At 36.3% G+C, this 14,914-nt stretch overlaps 3 protein-coding genes across 5 annotated transcripts; all 3 read left to right on the forward strand.

Moving 5' to 3' along the window:
• Nucleotides 1,959-4,362, forward strand: LOC105177422 (F-box/kelch-repeat protein At3g27150). 2 transcript variants are annotated; one of them, XM_011100573.2, is made up of 3 exons: nt 1,959-2,267; nt 2,502-2,592; nt 2,898-4,362. In XM_011100573.2, the coding sequence occupies exon 3, from the start codon at nt 2,898-2,900 to the stop codon at nt 4,230-4,232; it is 1,335 nt and encodes a 444-aa protein (XP_011098875.1). In that variant the 5' UTR covers nt 1,959-2,267; nt 2,502-2,592; the 3' UTR covers nt 4,233-4,362. The 2 variants fall into 2 exon arrangements, with proteins under 2 accessions (XP_011098875.1, XP_020554852.1); XM_020699193.1 differs by having other exon boundaries at nt 1,960-2,267; nt 2,950-4,362.
• Nucleotides 5,729-8,826, forward strand: LOC105177423 (SWI/SNF complex component SNF12 homolog). 2 transcript variants are annotated; one of them, XM_011100575.2, is made up of 3 exons: nt 5,729-5,904; nt 6,330-7,944; nt 8,390-8,826. In XM_011100575.2, exons 2-3 carry the CDS (start codon nt 6,395-6,397, stop codon nt 8,454-8,456), a joined length of 1,617 nt encoding a protein of 538 aa, XP_011098877.1. In that variant the 5' UTR covers nt 5,729-5,904; nt 6,330-6,394; the 3' UTR covers nt 8,457-8,826. The 2 variants fall into 2 exon arrangements, with proteins under 2 accessions (XP_011098877.1, XP_011098878.1); XM_011100576.2 differs by having other exon boundaries at nt 5,730-5,904; nt 6,387-7,944.
• LOC105177424 (fidgetin-like protein 1) lies at nt 9,725-14,807 on the forward strand. The gene is made up of 13 exons (XM_011100577.2): nt 9,725-10,080; nt 10,486-10,624; nt 10,790-11,155; nt 11,813-12,048; nt 12,239-12,366; nt 12,457-12,575; nt 12,652-12,744; nt 13,101-13,202; nt 13,509-13,611; nt 13,857-13,940; nt 14,019-14,114; nt 14,228-14,355; nt 14,510-14,807. Exons 1-13 carry the CDS (start codon nt 9,773-9,775, stop codon nt 14,609-14,611), a joined length of 2,004 nt encoding a protein of 667 aa, XP_011098879.1. The 5' UTR covers nt 9,725-9,772; the 3' UTR covers nt 14,612-14,807.

Consider the following 14,914-nt stretch of genomic DNA (forward strand, 5'->3'; position numbering starts at 1 on the left):
TCTAATTGAGCTTTTCTTTTGATCCGCAAATAATTCTTTCAACAATACTTTATGTATTCAAAATTCGTAAAAAATGCAAGCAACCCCATATGATATTATAAATGAGCAAATTATTCTTGTATAAAAAAAATAACAATTTATTCCACTGTATTTTATAAAATTTAGCAATTTACCTTTCTAAGGGGATAAATTGTTTCATTTTAATTAACATAGGGCGGTAAATAGTTATTTATTTTAGATGAGTAATCTGCCAATTTGCAATATCACTGGAGAATAAATTGCATTAAACCTTTTAAATTATTCAAGGAGTGTTTGCAAATACTTAAAATAAGTACTTATTAGTTTGTTATTGAAAATAAATTGACAGAGAATTTTTTTATTTATTGTTTATATTATTAAATTATTTAAATTAAGTCGATCTAAGTTAAAACTTAAAAATATAAACAACTCTGTACTAATTTTCACAATTTATTCATTGAATTTTAAATGGTATTTTTTTCCTCCAAACACTCTAACATCAATCAAATAATTTTAACTCTTATTACTACTTAACTTATAATTTATTTTATAATTCATTCTGATTGAAAAATCAAAAATTGTTGCAAACACCCCTTTAGAATTTAGAAATCAAACCTAACGAGGATTGTAAAAGCTCTTTTGAGTTGAATGAATGAATTAATTAAAACATCATAATGATCTTTCCTTATTTGTCAACTTATATGAATGAACCAAGGAACAATAAAGGACATAGGAAAAAGGATTAAAGAATGAAGTCTCTAATCTTGAATTAGAATGCAGTGCTGTGAAATGTAAGCCAATGAGATGATGAATTAGTGGGGTGGGGTAGGTGCATAGTTTAAGGCTGGAGATTTAAGAGGCTTAAATTAGTGTGTGTTATGTTCCTAATCACGGGGTTAAAAGCTGACAAGTTTGGCCTAATCCCATGTATGGGGGTAGTACTATTTTGATTAATTAGGACACACACACACACACTTGTAATTGAAATGCAAAGCCAACACGATTATGACAGTGAGATTTGAATTTACAAAGTGTAAAAAGGAGAAGCAAAATCAAAGGCAAATCCACCAACTAATCAGTGGACAGACAGCGCATAACCTTTGGGATTAAAATAACTATAACGTTGTCCAACACTAGTGATAAAGGAGGGATAATCCCAATATGATCTCCACTTTCTAGGGTTGCGGCGTGCAATTTTTCCTGCACTTGCTCAATATAATATGTTAGGGTAAATTATAAGAATTTCTTCCAAATTTTATTATAAGTATAATTATTTTTTATTATTAAAGAAATTATAAATATTTTATATGAAATTAACGTCCCATCTAATAAATTGCCCCTTTATAATATATTGTCATAAATGGATATTTTGTTTGTCGTTCATTAATCTTAAGGGGTATTTATATATATATATATTTTAAAATATTTATAATTATGATAAATTTTAGGAGAATTCATTATAATTTATTGTAATATATTGCTATAAACAAGTAATAAGTTAATTGAGGTTAAATATCAATTTTCATTCAAATTTTTTGTTAATATCAACAAATTTAATAAATTTTGACTATTGAATAGGCTTATTTGTTAGACAAAAGCAAATCTCATGGATGCTAGATGTAATTTCTCAAACCATTGAAAATCTACGCTTAATTATATCAAATTTTAGAGGAAGAGAGTGTAATTATCTCTTTAAATTAAACCAATTATAAATATTTATAATTAATTTTATTCAAGAACTAAATAAATAATAAATAGTTTATTACGTTGTAAAATTATGGTATTCCACTTTCAAGAAAAAAAGGCACTTTACAGCATTTCATTTAATATTTCCCCACTGTCAGAATTAAATATTCCCACGACGAAACCTTGGAAAAAAAAATATATATATTCAGTGTCGTACTGAAGCAAACACCAGCAAGAAAGTCAGCAACAAACCGTCCTCTTTTCGTCTCTCTCCTGCAATCACCTATTTTCCTTCTTAAAAAAAGAAATAAACAAAGACTCATGCTTTCCCGAAATCGAAGATGTAATTCTTGTTTTTGCGATTTTAAATTCCTTTCAGCAAATGGAAGGGTTTAGGGTCCCATTCATAAAGATCCAACCTCTCAGCTTCTTGCTTTACTTGCCTCAGTGCTCGCACCTCCTTTTCTTCTTTCTCTATTCTCTTTGTATATATATGCATATACTATTTACCTGTGCATGCTCATGGTTGTTTTTATCTTTCTCAGTTCTGCTGATGATCATAGGTATTATAGAGTCACTGCGCTTTGGTTTCTCAAGAGTTCTGTGTGTTGAAATTCGTGGGTTCTTGTTTTTCTTTTCTATGTATGCATGAGAAGGTCTGTAGGGCGTTTTGAGTGCTTTTAATGATGTTTTCATGATCAAAGAATAAATACTTGAGTCGAGCTAGATTGTTCATTGTTGATCATCATCAAAGTTGGTGATTTTTTCCACTAATCATAAGTTTTGACACCAAGCAGATTTTTCAGGTGAAACTTGGATCTTGAGATCAAGTTTCAACCTTCCCTCTGATCATCTCTTGTGAAAGAACATTGCTTCTGAAATTGCAAGGTACCGTGCTCTCTTTGAATTCAATTTTCAGTTATAAGTATGTTGTCTTCTGTTTCTCTGTGTGGAATAAAGAATGGATCGTGTTTTTCCATGTATTCTCCTTTTTCATGAGTAACTAATTGTTCTTCTTCCTTGTTAACTGACCATAATTTGTTTAACGTATGGTAATGATTTCTCTTTACTCATGGGATTGCTGTTGTCTGTAATATTGATTATGATTGTTTGGATTTTTGTTACAAGGGTGATTGAGATTTGTACTTTGTAAGATCTTTTCTATTTCTGATTCCTATGTGTTCTTCAACTAGATGAAAATTCGGAGGATTTTTGGTTTTGGAATTGTTAAATCAATGGCTGCAGGAAGCAATATAGCTGATGAAGAAGAAGAGGAGGGTTTCGACGAACGTGCTGCGCGTGCATTTCAGCATCACCAGTTTGATTTGAATATAAGTTACAGTGATTGGATCACAGTTGATATATCTGCCCCCAAGAGGATTAGGATGTCCAAGAACGAGGATGGATCCAATCAGAGTGGATCTGGTTGTGGTGGTGCTGATGGTTTTTCTATCGAAGAACCTCAGGATGCAGATTATCCGCGCATTTCATCTCTTAGCTATGATTTAGAGAGTCGAATTTTTGCTAGGTTCCCAATATCCGAGTTTTGGAAGTTATGCTTTGTCAACAAGAGGTGTTGGGGTCTTTTAAAAAGTGGTGAGCTTTACAATATTCGGAGGGAGATAGGATTTAAAGAGCCTTCCATTTTCATGTCTGCAACTGGGCAAAGCACTTGGTGGGCATTTGATCGTGAATTTAAGTCTCGTAGGAAGCTCCCGCTTCTTCCATCAGATGTTTGTTTCATTAATGGAGATAAAGAATCACTTTGTGCCGGCACTCATCTGCTTGTTTCAGGCAAGGAGTTGGATGGTCTTGTGGTTTGGAGGTATGAACTGGTGAAAAACAAATGGTACAAGGGTCCCTCTATGATAACCCCAAGATGCTTGTTTGCATCAGCAACTTGTGGTAGCTATGCTTATGTGGCCGGCGGGATGGCTGTGGAGTTGAATGGTGAAGTATTGTACGACAAGGCCGAAAAATACAATCCGGAGAGCAGGTCATGGGAACCGCTCCCGACGATGAAACGGAGGAGGAAGCTTTGTGCTGGCTGTTATATGGACGGCAAGTTCTACGTGATTGGAGGTAGAGACGAAGCTGGAGGACTAACGTGTGGTGAATTCTTTGATGAGACAAAAAACCAATGGGAACTTATACCCGACATGCTTATAGACGACCCTGTGCAATCGTCCCATTCCCCACCTCTCGTTGCAGTAGTAAATAATGAGCTTTACTCACTCGAAGCTTCCTCCAACCAGCTGAAGGTGTACTTAAAGAAGACCAATACATGGAAGCAGTTGGGGACTGTGCCGGTGAGAGCGGATTGCAACAACGGCTGGGGAGTTGCGTTCAAGTCTTTGGGAAATGAACTCCTTGTAATAGGAGCATCTTCTGTTTCTAGTACTAATAATATGGCCATTTATACTTGTTGCCCCGATTCTGATTCCAATGAGCTGCAGTGGAGGTCTATCGACACTGCCAGAAACCGCTTTCGCGACTTCATCTTAACTTGCTGTGTTATGGTAGCTTGAAGCCGGAATCTAAAAGAAATCGCTTTAGCTTCGTTTTTCTGTTGTATATTGTACTTCACTTTCCTCTCTTGTTTAAACTTGCCGGTTTTAATTGAAAATGCGTTACGCAGACACTGCACTGTAATCTGTATATTAATCTTCTGTAGCGGAGTTAGCTTAAAATATGTTCACCACACACAGCATGAAGTCACAAAAAAATTCTAAGTCAAATCCGACTCAATCAAATTTGAACTAATCATATGGTAAGTAAAAATACATTTATAGTGTAATTGATGTACAGATAAAGAAAAACGATCGATTACATAGTAAGTATAATTTGGTATAAGATTGGTTAAGAGATCTCACTTCTTGATTTATTGCAAATGAAAAAAGTTGTTAACCGAAACTTAATGAAACTAAATGCAAGTGAAACTCAAAAATCTTTGATCCTATAGGCCTATCTTTTAAATAATTTGAATCGAGATAAATACATATTCAAGCTTAAAAAATTAGATATGAATCTGGTGTGATTATTAATTTAATTAAATTTAAATTGAATAAAAAATGAGTTAAACTCAAACAATTTGATACTTTGAGGTATATTTCATTATCTTTGCACTAATTCATAAATTTTTTGTTCAAATTTGGTTATTTAAGTATAGCAAATCGAGTTCAAATGAATTTTTATTGATTGATTTCAATCGAGTATCGAATTTGATTTGTTTTTCAAACGTGTCTTATGTATTCAAGTTTGAGTTCGAGTTCTATAAATATAAGTATTTAATCTACTTTGTTTACTTTAAATTTATTGATTGATTTTAAATAGGAATAATTACACTATCCTCCCCTAAAGTTTGGTGTAATTATACTAGACCCCTATGATTTGAAAAATTATATCTAGTACCTCTAAAGTTTGCTTTCATCTAATAAATAAGTCTTATCGTTAGTCAATATTCACTAAATTTGTTGATATTAACAAAAAAAATAATATTTACCCTTGATTGACTTATTAATGACTTATTGGAGGTCAAATAATTTTTTTGGGACTAAACTACCCTTATAACGATGAAAATATGCCTCCTCATTAACACGTGAAGACGTATGATGATAATTTGATCATAAAAATTTATTTGACTTACTATAAATCAATAATAAGTCAATTTAGAGTAAATATAGATTTTTTTTCAAATTTGATTTGTTAATATAAGTAAATTTAATGAATTTTTACTAATATATGAACTTATTTATTAGATAAAAGAAAACTTTAAGAATGCTCGATATAATTTTTTAAACTATAAATTTTTTATATATAATTATAAAAAACTTTAGGGGAGGGAGTATAATTATCCATTTTAAATATTGATGTACTACATATTGAATTTGAAAAACGGATTTGGGGCGCTCATGTCCCAGCCCACAGTTCTCCTGCTTATATTTGGGCAAGAGGATAACTGGATCGGTTCTGCTTTCATGCCCAAATAAAGTCGGCCCATCAAACAATTAAAAGTTTTATTTTTGGGCACATTCACATTGAAGGCACACCTAATGAGAATACAACGGGGGTGAGAAAACTGAGAGAATTCAGTATCCCCAGGTCGTTGAGTTGACTCGCCGTGCGACAGAACGGACGACGGAAAAGCAAATAAACGTTCAGCAAGCTCAGCCAGTAAAGAGTCTGCTTCCTAATTCCCGAGTAAGATATGTCACAGTTCTAACCCAAGTTTCTTCATCATATAAATGCAGAATCGTATATGTTTGAGATCTCTATTTGTAATATCAGCTAAATTTTGTTGTATCGTACTGGTATGTGCTGCTTAGATTTCAGGAATGTACTTTCTCATGATCCAGATAGTATCAATTTTTCATATGCCTATTTTTCGGATTAAGTGTGTAATTGGTTCTGAGTTTGGTTGGGGTTTAGGGTTTTCGTAAAGCCACCTTATTTTGCTTTTTTTTTTTTTGTGGATTAATTCTTGTTATTTGATGAAGTTTAATCCGAGCAGCTCAGCTCAATTTGTCTGAAAATTACTTTTTCCGGGTGCACTTAATGCAATTGTTTGTTGTAAAGCTCTTATATGTGATAAATGGTTCCTTTAAGTTCTAAATCTTGAAATCCAGGTTCTGGAAATCCTAGTGTAAACTATGGATTCACTCAGTTATATCTTTTGCTCGTAGATGTAACAATGTCTGCTAATAACAACAACCCTCAAAAGAATATTGGGGCTTCATCCCCTTTCGGAAATTCTTTGCCCGTGAATCCATCTGCGCAGCAACAACTGGGATCTGGATTTCCGGGACAGCTTCAGCTTTCTGAAGCTCAGATGCAGGCCCTCGCCCAGGCTCAATCAAAGGCTGAGGCTCAGGCTCAAGCTCACGCCCGAGCTCGAATGTTTGCAGCCCATGCACAAATTCAAGCCCAGTGGCAAGCTGCTCAGGGCCTTCCATTCAATCAGGGTCATTCTGGGGGCATTGCGAATTTGGGTTCACAATCTCCCTCTGTTTCAGGTGCTGGAAGTGCCAGTGCCAAAAGGTTTCCACAAAAACCACCTGTACATCCGCCAAGCTTCTCACCTTCCACCACAGCCTCTCCATTGAGGACAATGGACGCATCAGCTGCTGCTCGGAGGAAAAAGCAGAAACTTCCTGAGAAACAGTTGCAGGAAAGAGTTGCAGCTATTTTGCCTGAGTCTGCTCTCTATACTCAGCTTCTTGAGTTCGAGTCTCGAGTGGATGCTGCTTTGACAAGGAAGAAAATTGATATCCAGGAGGCTCTAAAGACACCAACCTATATACAAAAAACGCTCCGCATTTATGTTTTTAACACTTTTGCGAATCAGATACGCACCATTCCTAAGAAACCAAATGCGGAGCCGCCTACATGGACTCTTAGAATTGTAGGGAGGATCTTGGAGGAGGGAGTGGATCCTGACCAGGCTGCCATGATGCAGAATCCGAGCTCTTCATATCCAAAGTTCTCTTCATTTTTCAAGAGAGTCACAATCACTCTGGACCAGAAATTATATCCTGATAACCATTTGATTATATGGGATAGTGCTAGATCACCTGCTCCTCATGAAGGCTTTGAGGTCAAAAGGAAAGGGGAACAAGAATTTACTGCTAGCATAAGATTAGAAATGAACTATATGCCTGAGAAATATAAGCTTTCTGCAGCTTTAACGGAGCTTTTAGGCATTGAGGTTGATACTCGACCAAGAATCATTGCGGCAGTATGGCATTATGTCAAGGCTCGAAAGTTGCAGTGTCCAGATGACCCATCTTCTTTCAACTGTGATCTACCGCTTCAAAAAGTATTTGGGGAAGGCAAGATCAAGTTCACAGCAGTTACACAAAAAATTACACCCCACCTCTTTCCTCCTCAGCCCATACATTTAGAACACAGGATCAAACTCTCAGGAAATAGTCCTGTTGGAACTGCATGCTATGATGTATTAGTTGATGTACCCTTCCCTATACAGAGGGAATTGAATGCTTTGTTGGCCAATACTGAAAAGACCAAAGAGATTGATGCCTGTGATGAAGCAATTTGTGCAGCAATAAGAAAGATCCACGAGCACCGGCGGAGAAGGGCATTCTTTCTTGGATTTAGTCAGTCACCCATAGAGTTTATCAATGCCCTGATAGATTCTCAAAATAAGGATCTGAAGCTTGTTTCTGGGGAAGCAAGTCGCAATGCAGAAAAAGAACGCCATTCAGATTTCTTCAACCAACCCTGGTATGGTTTATATTTGTACAAATTCATTAAACATTTTAGCTTTGTTTTCATGGTATTTCATTTTCTTAACCCCATGAATGGATGTGGAAAGCTTGTCATGAAGTGTTGTAAAACTTGAATCCCAGACTTGGAATCAGTTAACACCAAAATCAGTTTGTATGCAATTAATATTATGGAAGAACCTTTATCATTATAGATTGTTTGACAAATAGATGATGGGAATGTTGTTGTAACCCTATAATGGGTATCTCACTCATGGTCTTTTCCTGTTTGTTTCCCAAGTATGTTCAACGTGAGTTAACTCAAACTGTACAGAGACAAATTTGTGAGCCTGTTTTCTGTATTTCGTGTACAAGCGATATTGTCAGGTTCTGCAGGGTTGCATGTATTTGCTTGTAATTTAGGAGAAGTCAAAAGTCGTTGAAATGCCTCATTGACTTGACAGGGTTGAAGATGCTGTTATTCGCTACCTTAACCGAAAGCTGCCCGGAGATGCCCCTGGCAACACATGAATCGGCAGGAGTGGCACAACTTGTAATGACTAGGAGGGTAATTGTTTTGGCTTTATTCTTCATTGCCTGTGTACACATGGTACGAGTGATGCAATTTGCCATCACAAGCATCAAAGGAAGAAAACAATACATCCTTGTAGAAGTGTGGAATTGAATTTCTTGCTGGTTCAGCATGTTGTCAACTTCATGTTCTTGGCTGGACAGATATGGCAATGTAAATTGATTATTGCGTAAGGCCCCATTAACTGCTATAGTTGTAGTGCTGCAATGTTGTACTTATACATGGTAGAATGTGTAAAATCAGACTAGATAGAAACATTGCAATTATCGTCTCTAAATGCTAATCTTTTTTCAGTCGAGATACTTTTTACAAGCTTCCCAATGGGCTATAAACCTTGTTTGCGTTGTATTCTTTTTAACTGCTTCCTGTTGTGGAGAACTCGATGAGAAAGTTGATTAGAGTTGAAGAAAACACAAAAATGGTGAAGGAATCATAGTTCTTTCCTGGGATGCGGATCTAATGTGAAGAAAGTTTGGTGAATTTGACGTGATAGGACCAGCATATCTGAATACTGCGTAACTGTTAAGAAAGATCTTCAGGTCTTGATATTACAGGATTTTGTGAGTTATCTCAGCACTGATGCTATGGGTCTTGGAACCTCAAAATTGATAAATGAATATGCCGAGCAGCTAGCTAATTGACATTCTACCGAAATCTCAAGTAAAGAAACGGCGAAAGTGGGTTCTTTCCATTTCATACCTCTACCAGAACTTCCCGGTCTTTCAAGAGAAGGTTGGAGTGATAAAAATTCAAGTTTGGAGATCACGAATACAGTTGTAATTTATAATATAACATTGAATGAAATTTTTAATTGAATATTATTATGAATGGATCCTGATGGAGAGATATTATTTCATACTTGGACACAGAAGCACACTTGGTGCGTGCATAATTAATCTTCTTATTAAAAAAAAAGTAAAATAAACAATTAATAAAATGAATCAATTTTATAAAAAGAAAAATAAGTATATTAAGGACATTTGAAGCCATTCATATTTTTGCATGGATGTGGATGTGGTTAGTTGAGGGTCTCTTACTTAAATGAATTGTATAGATGTAATACGATAAATAAGAGAGAAGTTTATTGATATTAAGAAATTTAAATAAATAAGAGAGAAGCTTTTCTTTCAGGGCTTATTGAAGTTGGCCCATTAGAAAAATGAACTAAGCAGCATTCAGCCCAAAGATGCGCGCTACATTGCTAATATTTATCGCCACATGCTTATGAATTTCTCGACAAAGCGGCAGCCTGAGGATGGCGGGAAAGGAGGCGACCGCTGCATTCTCGACTTCAAAGCCCACGGTCGATGCCGAATCGGAGGTGTGTTGGAGAAAAGAAGTGGACCAAAACCTCAAGCGCCTTCAATCTCTGCTATTTGGTGCAGATGCTGCTCTGGAGAAGGGAGATTACGGCTCCGCGCAAGTGCTATCCCTCGCGCTCCTCGGCTTCCTGGATTCTCGCTCCTGCTCCGCTGTAGATGAGGCCTTTATCCGCCCTATACGCGGCGAGGCCGTCTCCAAGCTCGGCATGGCTCGGCGCTCCTTGATTCCTGATTCTGATCGGTATGGCCTGCTCTTCATATTTAGTCGAGCTAATGTAACTAGAAGTAAGAATCCTTTTAGCTTATCTGAAGAATAACTTAGATTTTGTTTTGTTTACTACTCAACTTAAGTGGGCTTTCTGTTTTGCCTATCACTTGTGCATTTTGGAATGCGGACAGTGGTCTACAACGTTTGTTATTTCGTTGTGTAAAATAAATTGGCAATATAGGTTCAAGATGTTATTGAATGGAGAGATTTTTTGGATTTTGGTGGTTAGGGTTCGTTTAAATTGTTTATACAATTAGTTTCTGTTACATTTTCTGTTTCTTTATGCACCGTTCGGCTACATAGATTTAGTACATGAAAGTGTATAGGAAAGTGAAATAAATGAAAACCAATTCTAATTTGCATTCTCTTACACTTTAGCCAAGCATTCGCACAAGCAGGCAAAGATCCAGGCTGCATATTGAGAAAGAGAGGTGATATTGACATGCAGAAGATTAAACAATCCAAGTATTTTCACGCCCTTTTTCAGCAGTGCTATGAAAGAACTACACATGGATTGGTAACACCACAGCATTTTATATTATTCTTGCTCCCTTGCTGACTCCTTAACTGACATCTGGCTTGTGTTTGCCCACTCTCTTTCATTTGCTTCTTTTGTGAGCTATAGAACGGTTATTAGTAATTACATGCTCTCATGAAAATCTGATTTTACCATTTTTGTCAGAGAAAGCAACTTGAAAAGCGGGACAATTTGAAGACCTCAAAGACTCTCGTACAGTCAAATCTGACTTCCTTGTATGGAAATGGTTCTAGGGAAAATGATCGCAGCTCCAAGAAAGATAAGATATCAGAGGATAATGTCATCATCGAAAAAAAATATTCAAGTCAGAACTATCCCCATAATCATTCTATGTCTACCATTACTAAGGCAGATGAGGAGGAAGCAGCTCCTTGGATTAGTTTTAAAACAAAACGGTTGCACAGAGAAACTATAAGCCCTAGAAATGAAAATGTAAAATCCCCATCAGCCAGTGAAGAAGCTGACCTCGGTGCTCCCAGCAGCGGATTTGTTACTGCAAGAACAAAACTGGTAGGCACTTCATTCTCCTAAAGGAACTACCATGCTGAAGATCTGACTGATTCTTTCTGTGGTTACTCTTGATGTCTTAAACAGTGGTTAGCTCTGTCCTGCTCATTATTTATTCTATTTTTTGGCAGAAGACAGTATTTTGTGTGGTAGTTATCAAGCCAATTATACCGTGCACTTTCAAGAAGATCGCTGTTAAATATAATAGCCAAAGTATCAGTATTTTTGTCAGAATTTTCAGGCAACTCTTGGAGTCTGCTACTAGGAACATACAGCAGATACCCTCATAAATAACTTCGGACCATCTTATAAGTACCAATAATATCTGATACCAATAATGTTAGTTCTATCAATGCTCACCTTCTGTGGTCCAAATTACATATGCATCAAGTAGAGGGTTAGCAATATGTTTGCATTTCGGCTGTTCTTACTCGGTGGAAGTAGAAGTGAAGGCGTATTTCTTTTATTCTCTTTTAAGCGCAATGTAAGAGAAAGAAAAAAGCTGTGTAAGTAAGAAACGTATACCAGGAGTGAGACAAAAACTTGTTGCTTCAAAAGCTTTACATATTTATCTAAAGTTAATTCCCATGTAAAAGTAAGTTTTTTAGACCTTTCTCTATGATTACATGCAATTAGCATATTTTGGTCCATCATCCCCAGGAAATGGAGGCTAGGCAAAAGCGAGGTTTAACTGGATCACCAAGTCCATCTGTCTCACCACAAAGTGATGCCATAACCCACAGGGGTTATGGAGCCAGATCTTATGGTTTTTCTCGTCGCGGTGTTAGAGGTAATTTTGTTCCTCCCATCAGATCAAATGGAAGTAGTACAGGCAATGTGACTTCACGCATTGCTGGGAAGGGCGAAGATGCAATAGATGACTCAACAAAAAGATGGTATATGTCATTTCGCTTTGGATTTTTCTTCACCTTGGTTAATGTTACCTGTGTTTCTAGATACTGTAGTAATAGACTTAGTTTTTCTACTTTTTTGAGAATGTTCTCTCTTTTCCCTTACTAAAGGGAAATGTTTATTGCTTCTTAAGTACTCTGCATGCAAATATTTGAAGTATCATATGTAATGTAGTTTGGAGTTGCTATGTGGCCCTGATGGCGAGCTTCCTGAGAAGTTGAGAAATTTAGAACCTCGGCTTATCGAGCATGTCAGCAATGAGATAATGGACAGGGATCCCAATGTCCGCTGGGATGATATTGGTAGGCCACTGTCAAGATTTCCATTTTGTTAGATAAGATTTATGTCCTGTAGCCGATCTCACTTTTTGTGTTTTATCTTAATACTGTTAGCTGGTTTGGAACATGCAAAAAAGTGCGTGACTGAAATGGTAATATGGCCTTTGCTGCGGCCTGACATATTCAAAGGTTGCCGTTCTCCAGGTCGTGGTCTTCTCCTTTTTGGACCACCTGTAAGTATTTGGTACAGGCCCCAAGCAATTAGATTCTAGATGTGCTCTGCTTATTTCTGTTTCTTCCTTGCCCCAGGGAACTGGTAAAACTATGATAGGAAAAGCAATAGCTGGAGAGGCTAAAGCAACCTTTTTCTACATATCAGCGAGTTCATTGACAAGCAAATGGGTATGCATTTCTGCCGAACCTCTGCAATGAAATGTCATAGAGAGATTTGATATGTCCTTTGTTTTAAAATGTCAACTATTATTGCTCTTACTATGCTATAAGTGAATCTTACTTAAATATATAATATATTAGTGAACTGATGTGTGCCTAAATCATCGATGGTTATGCTCTTATATCAGCAATCAGTGCAATTTCAAAAGACGCAACATGTGAATTCTTTCTTTTATGTTGCTTGATATATAGATATACATAGTCGACACTACCACACTATTTATCGGGTTGTTACTATCCACATAGAAGGGTCAATCTATAAGTTTGATTTGTTCTAATCATCAGATTCTGATTGATTGTTGCAGATAGGTGAGGGTGAAAAGCTTGTGAGAGCCCTTTTTGGTGTTGCTAGCTGTCGTCAACCTGCAGTAATATTTGTGGATGAAATCGACTCTCTTCTGTCTCAGGTAAATAGTTGATTATTCTGGTAACGAATTAAGCCTGTGCATGTTTTGGTTTTCCCCAGTTATCTCTCACCTTAAATGTTGCGCATGTTTTGGTTTTCTCCAATTTTCTCCACCTTTGATGTTTCTACATTGGCTGGAACTTATAGAGCATAGCCCACTCCTTGAACACTCACTATCTTCATCCACTTTGCAAGCAGTCCCTTATCATGATTGTGCCACAAGACCTATACTCTCCATAGAGTTTTGTCCTAACAAATTACCACTTGCAATATGAGAAACAACTAAGCAATTCAATATTTGTTGCAGCGCAAGTCGGAAGGTGAACATGAATCCAGTAGGCGACTGAAGACACAATTCCTCATTGAGATGGAAGGCTTTGACAGTGGAAACGAGCAAATTCTATTAATAGGTTACAGCAAAAGCAGAATTAGTTTCTGAATTTTAACCAAGTAATCTAATGAGACCCAGCATTAAAAAAATAAAATAAACAAAAAAATCTGAGGTTGCACTTGGTTTCAGATTCAGAACTCTTATATATACATTATACTCTGTTGAATGCTTGAACTCTGCTGATCACAGACAAAACTTCTTTCCAGACTCTGCATTTCAGTACAAATTCGAGCAGGATGTTTGACTATATGTTGCCTGAAACAGGTGCAACCAATAGACCGCAAGAACTTGACGAGGCTGCAAGGAGGCGACTCACAAAGAGATTATATATTCCGCTCCCAACTTCAGGTCCAAGTTGGAATAATCTGTTTAAGCCAATGATTGTTCTATTGCTTTAATGATAATCCTTCAAAATTTAATATGTAGAAGCAAGAGCCTGGATCATAAAGAACCTGCTGGAGAAAGATGGATTGTTTAACCTTTCAAATGAAGACACAAATACTATTTGCAAATTAACTGAAGGTAGCTGCTTAAAGCATTAATTATCTAAACAACCAGTTTTTTTCGCAGTTTATAAGCCCTTAATGTTTTCCCTTTTCCATATTATTATAAATTCCAATTTGTGCTTATTTTAGGGTACTCAGGATCTGATATGAAGAATTTGGTGAAAGATGCTTCAATGGGCCCATTAAGAGAGGCTCTAAAACAGGGTATTGAAATTACAAAGCTCAAAAAGGAGGATATGAGACCTGTTAATCTTCAGGTAATGGATCTGTCATGGGTGAAAGAAAATGGTAGGAATAAGCCCGGACGATGGAGTCTGAAACTGCGTTTCAGTTAGCTTCGCTTTTCACATGCAGTATAACAAATGAAGTTTGTTAATTTCTGTAGCTGACTTTGCTCTTCATCATGTTCAGGACTTTGAGAAAGCATTACAGGAGGTGAGGCCTTCAGTCTCACTCAATGAACTTGGCACGTATGAGAAGTGGAACGAGCAATTCGGTAGCTTGTCATTGTAGCTACCATCAATCTGAAATTGAATTACTTAATCTGTTGCAAATTATTCTTGTGTGATCATTGACACCCAAATTCGACTATTCATTAGAGATACTAAATAAATAACATCTCCTGTACCTAATTAGAAGCTATTGAACCACTTGAGTTCCATGAGCCTCAAATGTTAAGACCCCGAGCTAGGTTGTTTGAGTTTTGAGATATCTATGTTTTCTTATTATTAATATAATTTGTTTTTTCTTTTCTTTTTTTTTTAAAAGAAAAAATTATACATTAAATACATAATAAATATAATTTATTTAACTATG

The sequence above is a fragment of the Sesamum indicum genome, linkage group LG15, assembly GCF_000512975.1.
Source record: "Sesamum indicum cultivar Zhongzhi No. 13 linkage group LG15, S_indicum_v1.0, whole genome shotgun sequence".
In the NCBI taxonomy this organism is placed as follows: domain Eukaryota; kingdom Viridiplantae; phylum Streptophyta; class Magnoliopsida; order Lamiales; family Pedaliaceae; genus Sesamum; species Sesamum indicum.

Bases quoted from the DNA above. Each gene is read 5' to 3' on its own strand.
- LOC105177422 (XM_011100573.2), top strand. From the start codon at position 2,898: ATGAAAATTCGGAGGATTTTTGGTTTTGGAATTGTTAAATCAATGGCT.
- LOC105177423 (XM_011100575.2), top strand. From the start codon at position 6,395: ATGTCTGCTAATAACAACAACCCTCAAAAGAATATTGGGGCTTCATCC. The intron at 7,945-8,389 runs GTATGGTTTATA...TTGACTTGACAG, and splicing joins GATTTCTTCAACCAACCCTG to GGTTGAAGATGCTGTTATTC.
- LOC105177424 (XM_011100577.2), top strand. From the start codon at position 9,773: ATGGCGGGAAAGGAGGCGACCGCTGCATTCTCGACTTCAAAGCCCACG. The intron at 12,576-12,651 runs GTAAGTATTTGG...TCCTTGCCCCAG, and splicing joins TTCTCCTTTTTGGACCACCT to GGAACTGGTAAAACTATGAT. The intron at 14,356-14,509 runs GTAATGGATCTG...CATCATGTTCAG, and splicing joins TGAGACCTGTTAATCTTCAG to GACTTTGAGAAAGCATTACA.